This window comes from Salvelinus namaycush, chromosome 22 (assembly GCF_016432855.1).
Source record: "Salvelinus namaycush isolate Seneca chromosome 22, SaNama_1.0, whole genome shotgun sequence".
Taxonomy (NCBI): domain Eukaryota; kingdom Metazoa; phylum Chordata; class Actinopteri; order Salmoniformes; family Salmonidae; genus Salvelinus; species Salvelinus namaycush.
In genome coordinates, this window is record NC_052328.1 from 16,564,757 (window position 1) to 16,579,718 (window position 14,962).

General features: G+C 41.9%; 1 protein-coding gene across 1 annotated transcript; it reads left to right on the top strand.

Annotated features, from left to right (window-relative positions):
• The first annotated feature begins 1,926 nt into the window (after positions 1-1,926).
• Positions 1,927-12,689, top strand: LOC120017417 (potassium channel subfamily K member 18-like). The gene is made up of 3 exons (XM_038960163.1): positions 1,927-2,155; positions 2,426-2,581; positions 11,851-12,689. The coding sequence occupies exons 1-3, from the start codon at positions 1,927-1,929 to the stop codon at positions 12,687-12,689; spliced, it is 1,224 nt and encodes a 407-aa protein (XP_038816091.1).
• The last annotated feature ends 2,273 nt before the right edge of the window (positions 12,690-14,962 follow it).

Sequence of the window (14,962 nt, forward strand, 5' to 3'; positions counted from 1 at the left end):
TTATTTAGATTTTCCCATGATGTCAAGCAAAGAGGCACTGAGTTTGAAAGTAGGCCTTGAAATACATCCACAGGTACACCTCCAATTGACTCAAATTATGTCAATTAGCCTACCAGAAGCTTCTAAAGCCATGACATAATTTTCTGGAATTTTCCAAGCTGTTTAAAGGCACAGTCAACTTAGTGTATGTAAACTTCTGACCCATTGGAATTGTGATTCAGTTAATTATAAGTGAAAAAATCTGTCTGTAAACAATTGTTGGAAAAATTACTTGTGTTATGCACAAAGTAGATGTCCTTACCGACTTGCCAAAACTATAGTTTGTTAACAAGAAATTTGTGGAGTGGTTAAAAAAGGAGTTTTAATGACTCCAACCTAAGGGTATGTACATTTCATACTTCAACTGTGTACACGTGTTTGTTTTGGGCTTCGTCCCTGTCATGTTCATGACGTACTCTATTTTGGGTAGAGAAATAAAATCCCCCTATTTCGTATTCCTGCGCCTGTCTCCTACAATATACAACGTGATATGAAGAATAAGAAAAAACTAGTCTGAGAATAAACCCTTTGTTGGCTCCTACCTCATACTCACTCACTCATCCCCGCATAGGGCAGCAACAAAGGTTTCTACCCATAGAAGGTTCTTCATTGCCTGTCTCACAAAATTGGACAACCTTCTGGTAGGTTAGTTTCGTTACTTGTGTTTCGGTGAACCATGCTCACATGATGAAGCACCTTGCTTGAGACCTTAAAACACACACCCATCCATGCAGTCCTTTCGGATCTTGGCAACAGTCTCAAAAGACTTTGAATGGACCATCTGACACTGTGCACCTTTTATCGTGATTTGTTGTATTAAACAGGACAGGATCAATTGAAAGCTAAATACAAACATTTAGAGTATATTTCTTGCTTCACAGAAGGCTCTTTATACAGATGTAGGAACTTAATTTGATCACTCTGTTGCAGAACATATCTGCGTTGCAGGAAATGTAAAACGTGTAGTGTATCTGGGGTTTAAAAAGGCTTCTGAAGTTTGCAATTTCCGCTTTTAAATTTCAGACTTAATTTTCCCTTAAACAAAATGTATCAACCAGAGGCTGGTGGGAGGAGCTATACAGGCTGATTGTAGTGGCTGGAATGGAATCAATGAAATGGAGTCAAACACATTGTTTCAATGTGTTTGATGTGCTTGTACAATTCCACTGATTTACTCCCACCAGCCTCATCTGGTATCAACCCTACAAACATTTTCATTAATTATAATCCACATAATAATTAATTTTCCTGCTGTAGCAAACTGGTTCAAATTAAGATCCTACGCCTAAACACGTAATATGACAACTAAGTAAAGCAGTAGGCCTATTTAGCCAATGTTTTAGGCAATGGTCATAATTCACCCAATGATTTCCATTGTGATTCATGGCAGCAGAAGTTTGTTGTAATGTTTGTAGGATGTTTTTAAGGCAGTTTTGTCGCTGTGCCTTGTAGGGAATTGTCTGTTTTACTGGATGGAATTTGACAAGCTCCAGTTGTTCTTCTGAAACAACAGCGGCATTCATATGGGGCTAGCTAAATATTGATGGCATCAACACCTGTTGCTCAATGCTCAAAAAGTCGAAGGGCAAGATCAAATTGTGTTTACTGATTAAAATGGCAATTGCATTATCCAGTTTAGGAGGCTTTAATGTGGAATCAAGTACAAAACGAATAAATGTCCTCTTTTGTGGAGTTTCAAAATAGCCTACCTGAGAGATGAAGTCAATAGCACTTGTCTCCTGGGGGACTTCGATTTGGTGTTAGCTTAATGCGGGGGGATGGCGGGCACATATCATTCTGCGCTTCTCGCCGTCGGACGGTCTTGACAGCCTTGCCATGGAGAGAGAATTTGGCATCACGTTCCAATAGCTCTTCAGAGACTGCAAGATGTCGTTGGCAGTGGGTAAAACACGAAGTTCGATAGAGAATTCCAAAAAGTGTGCTTCAAAGCTATGGAAGCTGTTTCCTCACGTTTTTCTCATACTTTTACTCGTCGGATATGCCGCCTTGGGAGCGGTGCTATTCTGGTGCATTGAGGGAGGGAGTGGGTACCAAGCAGAAGGGGAATATCATGAGTTTTTGGGTAAACTGTTGCGCAGAATTCAGAATTATCCAGGTAAAGTAAATCAATCAATCAATCAATCAAATGTATTTATAAAGCCCTTTTTACATCAGCCGATGTCACGAAGTGCTATACAGAAACTCAGCATAAAAAGGCCAGAAAGCTAGATCTATGTTTATTATTATTATTGTTATAATATAGGGCTACCGTCTTTATAGATGGGGTGAAAATAGGATTTTTACATTACATTTTTTTTATGTGTTGTAAATGTGTTCAAAAATGTTTACGGCTAACTTCATTCAAATAATTCGATTTTATTTACAGGTAATTTGTCCAGCAATTCTTCTCAAGAACAACATTCGGTGAAAGAACTAGAGAATGAAATCAACGGGGGGTTCAAGTCCATATGGCTTCAACGTCCAGAGCGATGGACATTCTATGGATCCCTGTTCTTCTGTTGTACTGTATTCACAACCGTGGGTAAGTCATCTAAATTACCAACTTTTAAGTTAAGTTTCGTCTTAAGTTAAAAGACATGCAAAACAAACACAAAATAGGCCTAATTAAGACAGCACATTAGGCCTACAGTATACTGAAATATAATTGTGCTGGTGCGGCAGACCATTTCCTAATTTCTTGGGCTCATTTGATTCTCTTTGTAAATGTATAGCCTCATTAGGACAATATAGATAGATACTCTCAATTGTTATGCCTGGTTATGGATTGTTATGCATGGGCACCACTGATATAGATTGCCTCTATGCAACAATGGCTTTCCTGTCAAAATGAAGCCCACCTGAAATAAATATCAATGGATATGGAACACCAGGCATGATGTATTAGTACAATATCATTACAATCTTTTTACAAATAAGACACTGTCTCTCATCTCTTTAGTCACTGAAATGTCCACCACATTAAATCATGTTGTTTGCCTCAGGCTTGATGAACTTTGGTCTTAGTGTGCTGTGTGCCATGCTCACTGAGTGAACTGATGTTAAAAGGCTGTAAACGAGAGTGGATCCGCTCTCCATCAAACAGCAGTCAACCATGAAACAACGGGTTTGGCCAACAGGGATTGAAAATTTGATATTTTGGGGATTTGTCTATCTGTAATTCCTACCATAGCTGATTTGACTCCTACCATACCTCACTGATAAATAGTTTGTCATTAAATGGAAATACTGTGGAATACACATTACACATTTGTGCATGTTACATCAGAGCATTTCATGGACAAAGTTATCAGTAGTATTAACAGATCGATGTGTAAACATATTTTTTTTAAAGTCTGGACTGTAGTACGAATTCATATCCATCTAACCCTTATCCTTTGTCAAATGAATTGTTAAAACAATGGTTGACATTGACATACTTGTATCTAGTAGCACATGCAATGTCGATATACATAGAGTAGTTTACCGCGTTCCCTAAATTAAACAAATTTGGTTTCTTGACCACCTCCCATACAATTATTTTTCCAGAGGAAACCATTTTTTAAATTGAGTTTAAAATGACTGCATTAATGTCAAATAAATTAGCCTTTCCGGGGACAACAGGAATGAGCTATAATGGCAGTATTCAAAACCAAATGAGTTAAATGGCAGAAGACTGTGTTAGGGATGTAACTATGTTATTATGTTACTCTTACACTTTATAAAACTTACAGACAAAAAAAAAACTGTTGACTGTGCTCTGCATTCATTCTTGCAAGCACCTTGTGGTTCTCATCTGCAGACAGCTGCAGCAAAGAATGGGGGGGGGGGGGGGGTTGCCATGTTCTGTGCTCTTTTCATGTGTCAGTCCCTGTGGTGCAGGTTCACGCTGGGCTCAGACCCTCTCTGATTGCGATGATCACCACCAGGGACAAAACCGCTGCTTTGATTGCACCTTAAGATGGTGATGTCATATAAATAATTGAAATCAGAGTCTGTGCCCATAAGATTAATACAAGAGTATTTGTGTCTTAAGATGTGCCTATATACATAATATGAACAGTCAATGATATATGTGGTCATTGACTATACAACTACTACCATCTTGAGGGAGTGTGAGGACAATAACGATAACTTGGCTATATACATGGGTCGATGTGCAGGGGTACGAGGTAAATGAGGTACATGTAGATACAGTATGTGCATATAACAACCCCTCTTTTACGCTACTGCTACTCTCTGTTCATCATATATGAATAGTCACTTTAACCATATTTACATGTACATACTATCTCAATCAGCCTGACTAACCGGTGTCTGTATGTAGCCTTGCTACTTTTATAGCCTCGCTACTGTATATAGCCTGTCTTTTTACTGTTGTTTTATTTCTTTACCTACCTATTGTTCACCTAATACCTTTTTTGCACTATTGGTTAGAGCCTGTAAGTAAGCATTTGTATTCGGCGCACGTGACAAATAAATGTTGATTTGATTTGATTTTGATTTAACTAGGAATAAAGTGACAGATAGTAAACAGTAGCAGCAGTGTATGTGATGAGTCAAAAAGGTTCTATGCAGATAGTCCGGGTAGCTATTTGGTTAATTATTTAACTAAATATTTATCAGTCTTATGGCTTGGGGGTAGACGCTGTTCACGGTCCTGCTGGTTCCAGACTTGGTACATCAGTACCATTTGCCATGTGGGAGCAGAGAGAACAGTCTATAACTTGGGTAGCTGGAGTTTTTGACAATTTTAGGGCCATCCTCTATACAGTTGGCAAGCCATAGACCATTCAACAGGATGATTTTCTAGTGAGCCATGCTGTATTGAACCAAACATTTACCGATCATATATCGGAAAGTGAAATGGGAGAGGTTGCTATATTCCATTTTTTTTTCTAATGTTGTGGTAGTACCTGCAGGGGAAGTTCACACGTTTTTACATGTAGGCTTCTTTTCACTCTTTCTGTGATTGTAGTTGATCCCCATATTTTGTTTCATTACATAGACAATTGTCATCACTTGCCATTGACTACAAGGCATTATGCAAATGTTGCTAAAACATGTTAGAAAACACTCCAAAACACTCCAAACCAAGTAATATTACATCAGAATCCCATTTTGAATGACATCTCTGCACTCTATTTTTTTGTTAATGTTCCACTTTATGTTCATAAAATACATTAGGAAGTCTGTTAAGGTCTGATATATGATAGCTATCATGGTCCATTTATGTTGGGGTTAATGGCTAATAGCTTGGTCGGCAAACAGGAAGGCCACAAATTACTGAAGAAAGTCCCTCGAAGACCCAAATGCATTTCACATCACCAGAAGCAGATTAGAGGTCTCAAGACGGACTTCTTTCCACATTATTGATAATTATTGCTTTCTAGGTTCCAATTTCCAAGATCACCACAATATGTCCTCATGTCACTACTAGAAAACCACAATGGATCTTATCTCTGTCATGTTTTGTCATTGATTATCATGTCTTGTCCCTGTGCTTCCCTTCTATTCGTTTCCCTCTGCTGGTCTTATTAGGTTCTTTCCCTCTTTCTATCCCTCTCTCTCCCCCTCCCTCTCTCCCTCTCTCGCTCTCTCTCTCTATCGTTCCGTTCCTGCTCCCAGCTGTTCCTCATTCTCCTAACTACCTCATTTACTCTTTCACACCTGTCCCCTATTTTGCCCTCTGATTAGAGTCCCTATTTCTCCCTCTGTTTTCCGCTTCTGTCCTTGTCGGATCCTTGTTTGATGTTTGCTGTTCTGTGTCCTTGTTCCGCCCTGTCGTGTTTTTGCCTTCTTCAGATGCTGCGTGTGAGCAGGTGTCTATGTCAGCTACGGCCTGTGCCTTCCCGAAGCGACCTGCAGTCTGTGGTCGCGTCTCCAGTCGTTCCTCTCTACTGACGAGAGGATTTCAGTTTTCCTGTTTTGTATTTACCTAAGATAATATCCAGGAGTATCGTTTTTGTTTAAGACTGGAATAAAGACTCTGTTTCTGTTAAGTCGCTTTTGGGTCCTCATTCACCAGCATAACAATCTCAACTATTTTTCCTCTTTATCCCTTTGTCGTCAAATTGTAAATGATTGAGCTTGTATGACATATTGTTATTATACATTTGTTGTTAATGCTATGACTTGTGTCTATAGTCACTCTTATGAAGCTTCACTGTTACATCATGTAACCATCATTACCAGGGACACTCTCTCAATAGTCTTGGATATCCCAGACCTTGGAGTATCGTAAGTTAGGCAACGGCACAAGGTCTGGGGAGGATGTCGGCTTCTCTCTGACAATTCCGAAAGGGAGAAAAAAAAATCAGGGTAGGGTCCTTTTCAGACACACAACTCTCCCAACAAATCACGAGTTTGGGTATGCGGGGCTTAAAATGCAGGCAGGAATTGTGCTCATGTTTAGCTCATTGAGGTATAGTAAGAACTGGAGACTGCATCCAAGACCTTTGTTTTCAAGGTAATCTACTCACGTTCACATATGCTAATTCATGGACCGTCTATATCTGGGTTGCATCCGGTTTATACCGACCAACATCACATGCACAACTAGCACTCAGTGTGCACAGGAAGCAGTGAAGACATCCTCACGTAATCCAAAAATATAACGAGCGGGCTGAGAGTCGGGAAGCAAGTTCAGGGAGTGAGTGTTTTAATAAATAAAAGGAACAATGAACACGAAACACAAACGCACCGGCATGAAAACAGAGTCAATAGCACCTGAGGAAAGAACCAAGGGGAGTGACAGATATAAGGAAAATAATCAAGGAGGTGATGGAGTCCAGGTGATTGTCAAGAAACGCAGGTGCGCGAGACGATGGTGACAGGTGTGCGGGATAATCAGCAGCCTGATGACCTAGAGGTCGGAGAGGGAGTGACAGTACCCCCTCCCCGACGCGCGGCTCCAGCTGCAGGATGCCATCAAAGGGGACGGACCCGGGGATCAGGAGCGTACCGGTCACCCCTGCTGATGCGCCAGAAACTGTCACGCCAGCTGAGGCACGGGAACCTGTCGAGTCAGCTGGGGCACGGGAACCTGACAGATCGGTTGAGGCAGGGGAGCCTGGGGATCCAGTTGAGGCATGAGAACCTGACAAGCCGGTGGAAGCACGGGAGCCTGTCGATCCGGCGGAGGCATGAAAGCCCGACTAGCCGGCTGAGGCAGGGGAGCCTGGCGATCCGGCTAAGGCATGAAAGCCCGACGAGCCGGCTGAGGCAGGGGAGCCCGACGAGCCGGCTGAGGCAGGGGAGCCCGACGAGCCGGCTGAGGCAGGGGAGCCCGGCGATCCGGCTAAGGCAGGGGAGCCCGACGAGCCGGCTGAGGCAGGGGAGCCCGACGAGCCGGCTGAGGCAGGGGAGCCCGACGAGCCGGCTGAGGCAGGGAATCCTGGAAATCTGGTTGAGGCATGAGAGCTTGTAGCAGTTCCCGGACCCGACGTCATTACTCTGACACAAAAAATGTAATTAAAAAAACACTCCCTGATGCTTCCCTTGGGTGAGGTGTTATTCTATAACGAGCGCGCATGAGAGTCGGGAAGCAAGTTTTAAAGAGTGTTTTAATAAATAAATGAAACAGTAAATAAGAAACACAAACAACACACCGACATGAAAACAGAGTCAATAGCACCTGAGGAAAGAACCAAGGAGAGTGACAGATATAGGGAAGATAATCAAGGAGGTGATGGAATCCAGGTGATTGTCAAGAGGCACAGGTGCGCGAAACGATGGTGATAATCAGCAGCCTGATGACCTAGAGGCCGGAGAGGGAGTATACGTGACATAGAACATGGCAGACATTGAATGAATGTACAATTTTAATATCTTCGGCTGTGAAAAAATGTATTGGCCTCAGCGACAATTATTAGAATAATTCACAAAGGTGATGACTAAAGTGTCTTAATAGGAATTTTCTAATCTGACTTCTCTATGTAGCCATGTATGAAAATTGTCTTTCTGGGCCAAGCATCAGTTAAACTGCAGTACCGAAGAAGAACTGTAGGAGCAGTCGAAGCTGTGCTTCTAGACCGGCACCCTGGCCCCTTGGTTTAACTAAGGCAAAATGCCACTAAGGCACTGAGCAAATTTCAGGTCTGCTGAGCGGAAACTTGAACATTCTGAGAATCCTGTGCAACTTCCAGCGCGCATTTACTGTGAACACTGAGGCTGTACCACCTTTATGTTACAGTTTTAACAGTGGCCAAGTAGGCTACTCTTGCTATTTGATCATAATGTAGGCCTACCAGAGTGGCCTACCATAAAAAACAATGGAGAAAATGCATCCTATAACATTTGAGCTGTTCTATCATTCAGCCTTCAGTTGCAGCCAATGTGTGGTGTTCAATGTAGGCCTACATTCCATGAGACTTTTGAAAAAAGCATGCAGGGCTTGACATTCACCTGTTTGTCCTTCAGACAAGTAGGTGACTGAAAATGTTGTTGTGTTGTTTGATGCAAGAAACCACTTTACAAAATAAAATACATTATTTCCATACTATTATTACAGTGTCTAGTTTGACACCTCACAATCCTCAACTGGCAGCTTCATTAAATAGTACCCGCAAAATACCAGTCTCAACGTCAACAGTGAAGAGGCGACTCCGGGATGCTAGCCTTCTAGGCAGAGTTGCAAAGAAAAAGCCATATCTCAGACTGGCCAATAAAAATTAAATATTAAGATGGGCAAAAGAACACAGACACTGGACAGAGGAACTCTGCCTAGAAGGCCAGCATCCCGGAGTCGCCTCTTCACTGTTGACGTTGAGACTGGTGTTTTGCGGGTACTATTTAATGAAGCTGCCAGTTGAGGACTCTCAAACTAGACACTCTAATGTACTTGTCCTCTTGCTCAGTTGTGCACCGGGTACTCCCACTCCTCTTTCTATTCTGTTTAGAGCTAGTTTGCGCTGTTCTGTGAAGGGAGTAGTACACAGCGTTGTATGAGATCTTCAGTTTCTTGGCAATTTCTCACATGGAATAGCCTTCATTTCTCAGAACAAGAATAAACTGAGTTTCAGAAGAAAGTCTTTGTTTCTGGCCATTTTGAGCCTGTAACGAACCCACAAATCTGATGCTCCAGATACTCAACTAGTCTAAAGAAGGCCAGTTGTATTGCTTCTGTAGTCAGCATGACCATTTTCAGCTGTGCTAACATAATTGCAAAAGGGTTTTCTAATGATCAATTAGCCTTTTAAAATGATAAACTTGCACTAGCTTACACAACGTGACATTGGAACACAGGAGTGATGGTTGCTGATAATAGGCCTCTGTACGCCTATGTAGATATTCCATAAAAAATCTACCGTTTCCAGCTACAATAGTCATTTACAACATTAACAATGTCTATACTGTATTCCTGATCAATTTGATGTTTTTTTCAAAAACAAGGACATTTCTAAGTGACCCCAAACCTTTGAACGGTAGTGTATGTCTGTATGGTCAAAAGACTATACCGCTATACTATATATGGAAATAACTTGTTTTGATATAGACATTGCCATTGAGGGCTTCCGCCATTTAAAAGTAGTCAACTGGGTGGGGATTCCTATGGGTTGGGAGTGATCAGCCAATGATCAGAGAGCATTGTCTATTTCAAATTGGGTTGTGTATAGTTCGTAAACCAAAGACTAAGGTAATATCTAGGAGCCAAGACCAAGATTCATACCAGGACATTGGTCCCAAGATTCAGACCCAGACCCAGTGAGTTGAGACCATGACAAGTTACTGTGCTCTGTTATAATGTATCCTACTGTACTGTTCTCTACTGTACTCTACTGTTCTGTGCTCGAGTTTACTCTTCTTGCGTTTCTAACAATTGAAGAAAGGGCCCATGAACTCTTGATCTAGTGGTCTTGGTCTGTAGAGTACAGTAGAGTACAGTAGAGTACAGTAGAGTAGAGTAGAGTAGGATACAGTACAGTAGAGCACAGTACGGTAGAGTACAGTCGAGAATAGTAGAGTAGGTTAGAGTACAGTATAGCACATTATAGACGTCTGTTTTGGCCAAATAGATGTCAATGTTTGTCCACTACCCACATCGTGGTCCTCTGTAGTAGAGGTCTGCGGAGAACAGATTTTTTAGTACCGTGCCCGCCCCCACAGGTTTTTTTTGCCAACACCGACCTGCTCCTGCCAGATCTCATCCAGCTCCTGCCTGCAGTCCCACAATGTTAAAATTTCACATCTTCAAAACCACCATCTTATGCATTATATTGTGCAATGAATGCATGATTTCATAAGACATTTTCTAGTTGGAATAAAGTAATGTTATTAAAACAAACTCCAGTGTAACCCATTTGAAGCAGCCCAGACAAAAGTCACTGCAGACAGAATATTAAAAAAAGAATAAATGAGTTCACCTCGTAAACTTTCCAATTCCAAACGCATCTCAACTCGAACTGTCAGTAAGAGAAAGGTAAGGCAACAAAAAGGCTATTGATAGGCTGACTAGTGCCCAATCATAATATCCATTATTTCATTACCTTTAGAAAATTATTAACAACATACTTTCCAGTGAGAACTGCAAAATGATTGCTTTTATAATTCCTTCTAGAATTTATCACAATAAACTCAATCATATCGGAGAATTGTTTTTGCCAACGTGAGCCCCAGTTAGAGGCGGGGAGAGGTACACATGCAGCCAGAATTAAATCAAATCAATTGTTATTGGTCACATACACATGGTTAGCAGATTTTATTGCGAGTGTAGCGAAATGCTTGTGCTTCTAGTTCCGACAGTGCAGCAATATCTAACAAGTAATATCTAACAATTCCACAACAAATACCTAATAGAATGATTCATGTGATAGATAAGTGGTTTTATAACAATTCACAGCGCATTTAAAACGGCGATGCGACCATTATGAAATAATTTAAACAAACTCTTGGAAGAGTCTTGGCGGTTCCAAACTTCTTCCACTTAAGAATGATGGAGGCCACTGTGATCTTGGGGACCTTCAATGCTGCTGACATTTTTTAGTACCCTTCCCCAGATCTGTGCCTCGACACAATCCTGTCTCGGAGCTCTACGGACAGTTCCTTCGACCTCATGGTCTGGTTTTTGCTCGGACATGCACTGTCAACTGTGGGACCTTATATAGACAGATGTGTGCCTTTCCAAATCATGTCCAATCAATTGAATTTACCACAGGTGGACTCCAATCAAGTTCTAAAAACATCTCAAGGATGATCAATGGAAACGGGAAGCACCGAGCTCAATTTCGAGCCTTATTGCAAATACTCATGTAAATAAAGTATTTCCGTTTTTTTGCAAACATTTCTAAAAACCTGTTTTTGCTTTGTCTTTATGAGGTATTGTGTGTGGATTGATGAGAGAAAAAATAATTATATCCATTTTAGAATCAGGCTGTAATGTAACAAAAAGTGAAGGGGTCTGAATACTTTCCGAATGCACTCTAGAATTAGACATAATTATTATGGCTCTAAACTTCCTCCCCCCTCCATCCTCACATACTTCGTGCCCCTTATAAAATAATGGGTGTATGATGCCCCTGCCTGAGCATACAGTTAGTTATCTGTCCCTGAATGCCCTTAGAGAGAAGCATCAGCAAATCCAGTATTAGAAATGACCGACAGATGGCAGCAATAGATCTAAATCCATGTTTGACAAACTATATTCTTTCAATCTTCTACACATCTTTTTTTGTATGTTAGGAGCGGACATTTTTACAATATAATTTGAGGTTAGACACAAAATTATTGTCGTCGATAAAGGGGATATTTGGATATGAGAGGGAAATAAGTAAGCTACCTGTATGATCCCATACCCTGCTGCTCTTCTTGTCTCAGGTTATGGAGCGATCTATCCGGTGACCCTGCCTGGTAAAGTGGTCTGTATCCTGTATGCCATGGTGGGTATCCCCCTCATGCTCCTGGTTATCACAGATGTGGGAGACCTCCTGGCCATGCTCCTCTCCAGGGCCTACTGCCACCTGCACAGTCTTTTCTGCAGGTTGCCCCAATACGGCCGCTGGTCCCCCTCCCATGACACAGAGAAGCCAGGGCACGGGGGCCAGGGGGGCTTCCAGGACGGGACCTATACCTTCAGCCAAGAGGTGGTGGTCCGGGAGCCCATGGACATCCGACAGGTCCTCCACAGCCAGCAGTCTGTGAAGCGCAAGTCCGTCCAGCTGCGAAACAACACAGAGATCTTCAACCGCATCATTGCACGGGAGAACTTCAACAGGCAGGGCCCACTGGTGCGGAGCCTTTCCTGCCCTGAGCTGGACCGCATGCCCCCCTTGCCCAAGGGCTTTGCCATCTGGGACTTCACAGGCATCGGGGACAATATGGACAAGCTGAACGTGCCGCTGCTCCTCATCCTGGTGGTGGTGTTTGCCTACATCCTGTTTGGAGGCCTCATCCTGCCCCTGTGGGAGACAGAGTTCAACACCTTTGACGCCTACTACTTTTGCTTCATCACCCTCACCACCATCGGCTTCGGTGACATCGTGCCCAACCACCCCAAGTACTTCATGCTCACTTTTGTCTTCATCATCATGGGCATGGCCATCATGTCCATGGCCTTCAAGCTGGGCCAGTCACGCATCGTCAGCTGCTACCGCCAGTGCATGCGCTGCATCAGCGGGGGGATGGTAGAGAGGTTTGAGGAGTTGGGGAGCGACTGAGAAAAAGAGTTTCGGCCTCCACCGGGCGGCTCAAGAGTTCTAGGGTTATGAGGCCCTGCCATTGTGGGTCCAAAAAGCACTAAGCACGAAGTTCTGTACGGCTGACTTGGGAACCGTGTCTAGCTCAGTGGGGTGCAAAGCTAACCCTTGAGCTGACCCCTCATCATTAGCTTGAGCAAATGAAAATGTGCATGTGACCAAAGCTTAAGCAAAATTGTGTGACTTTATATATGTGAGATTTATCTTACATGTCTGTTGCCCGAATATAGATATGCACTCTATGTCTGGATATATTTATCCAACAAGTTACTTATACTATCTATGGTATGTATACATGTTGTCTACAGTTCAACCTGTTGTTCCAAAACTCTACCTTTTGATTTAGGATGGGGACATCCCAATCAACTGTTGGTAGATTTGACTGAAGCTGCAATGACTCTTGCATTGGTTAGAATTGTTTATGAGTCTTTGTTCAAGTTGTGAGATTTGTGCACATTAAAGCTTTCACCTGCATTTTTCAGTGCCTCCTCTATAGGAAATAATATGGTAGCAGTTTATTTTTACAGTACTGTACCACTGTTATTTATTTACCTTGTATTTATTATCAATGTATACTTTCTGGTGCTTACTTAAAATAATTCAACACAATTAGTAGCTATAGTACCTGGTACCAAATGGTTATTGTTGTGTATGTATCATGTATAAATACTTGGTAATGTGTGTACGGTAAAATGAAGTACTACCAATACGTTTTTTTCAAATTGCCTTCTGTGTTCATTGAGCTAAGGTGTCTGTTATTAAGGTAGTCTTTGGCTGTGTGCTTTTTATGTGCCAGCAGTAACTCCTAACATGCAAATATAGTGGAGAAATATGAGAAATACATGTTTGTTGTTAATCACCCTGCATGCATAAGCTTATGCTGTCTAGCAACCTGTATATCCTGCTTTCACATCACCATTAAACCATGTTCAGGTCAATGTGTGGTGTCTAAATATTTTATGAAAGAAATTACATGAGACATCGTGAGACATTACTCACACAGTATATTCCAAAGAGAAAAATATGATATGCTTATATCCTTTTAGTATGGCAGCACATTCTCAGAGAACAGAAAGAAAAAAGGTAGAGAGTGGTCTGAAAAAGGGCCCATAACTCAACCTGAGGAACAATGTAAAGGGAGGTTTGTTGTCAATGGCCAATCACAGGAGACCACAACCAACATACCACTTCACATAAAACCCCAGTAGCAACAACATAGGCCTACTACATTTCAGGAAAGCTGTGTCATTACATGTTGAGGTAACCAATAGATAAAATAGTTGGATCTACTCCTACAGCAACAACATACTAATAAATCACAAAAAAACAAAGGTACAAATTCACTTATGGTTGAGAAAAGGTGTTCTTGGTAAACGTGTGTTGGCTATGTAATCGAAGGGGCAGGAGGCTATGGTTACTCAATGAGCTGGAGATCTCATAGGTCAGTCAAGGGGGAAAATAGGCTACAATGGTTGTAGGATTATGTAATTGAGTGGGTGAAACGTGATGGTCATTTTTTAAATCTTTATAATACAAGCCTTCTTGGACAACATCCTGACTTGGGTGATCCTTTAGATGTGGATGAAACTGGTAGGAGTTTGAATATGTCAATATGGTTAAGATTTGCTTCAGTTTAACTGGATGAAAGTGGTGGATAAATCCAGGGCCAAAAAATTCAATGCAATTACACTTTCAGTCGCGTGAAGTCTAGACAGATTACAGCCGTATCTTTATACCTCCACAGAGGTGGAAATGCAAAGATAGGTTGTTCCCCGTTTATGGCAACACATCGGCCTGCTAGTGTTCGTTTTGCGTTGTCTCATGAAGATGCAACAGACATCATAAAACACAAGGTGGTACCATTGCCACCCTTTACTGCAATGACGTGCTCAAAAGCATTCATAATGAGTCCTTTTCAAAATAGACAGAGTTTAGTTATTGAGAGATGATTCTGCACTGATCTTGCATAAAAAGATAGGAAGATAAGGGTCTCTGATAAACGCAGAGAGCGAACGCTCAGGAGGTCAAGTCACATGGTTGATAAAAAGGGATTTTGATGAGGCAGGAGTGGTCAAACCCCGTGTAAAAATGGGGTCTGACAGGCTTTGTGAGGGTTGACGGTTGGCCTGACAGGTTTTGTGACGGTTGACTGTTGCCAAATGGAAGCTAGTTTTACCTAGCTCTCACGGGTTCCATATCGGTGGCATCTATATAACATTGTAGAGATGCTGTCG

Excerpts from the sequence above, each read along its gene's own strand:
- LOC120017417 (XM_038960163.1), top strand. The coding sequence starts at position 1,927 with ATGTCGTTGGCAGTGGGTAAAACACGAAGTTCGATAGAGAATTCCAAA. Across the intron at positions 2,156-2,425 it reads CAGAATTCAGAATTATCCAG|GTAATTTGTCCAGCAATTCT; the intron begins GTAAAGTAAATC and ends TTTTATTTACAG. Across the intron at positions 2,582-11,850 it reads TACTGTATTCACAACCGTGG|GTTATGGAGCGATCTATCCG; the intron begins GTAAGTCATCTA and ends TTCTTGTCTCAG.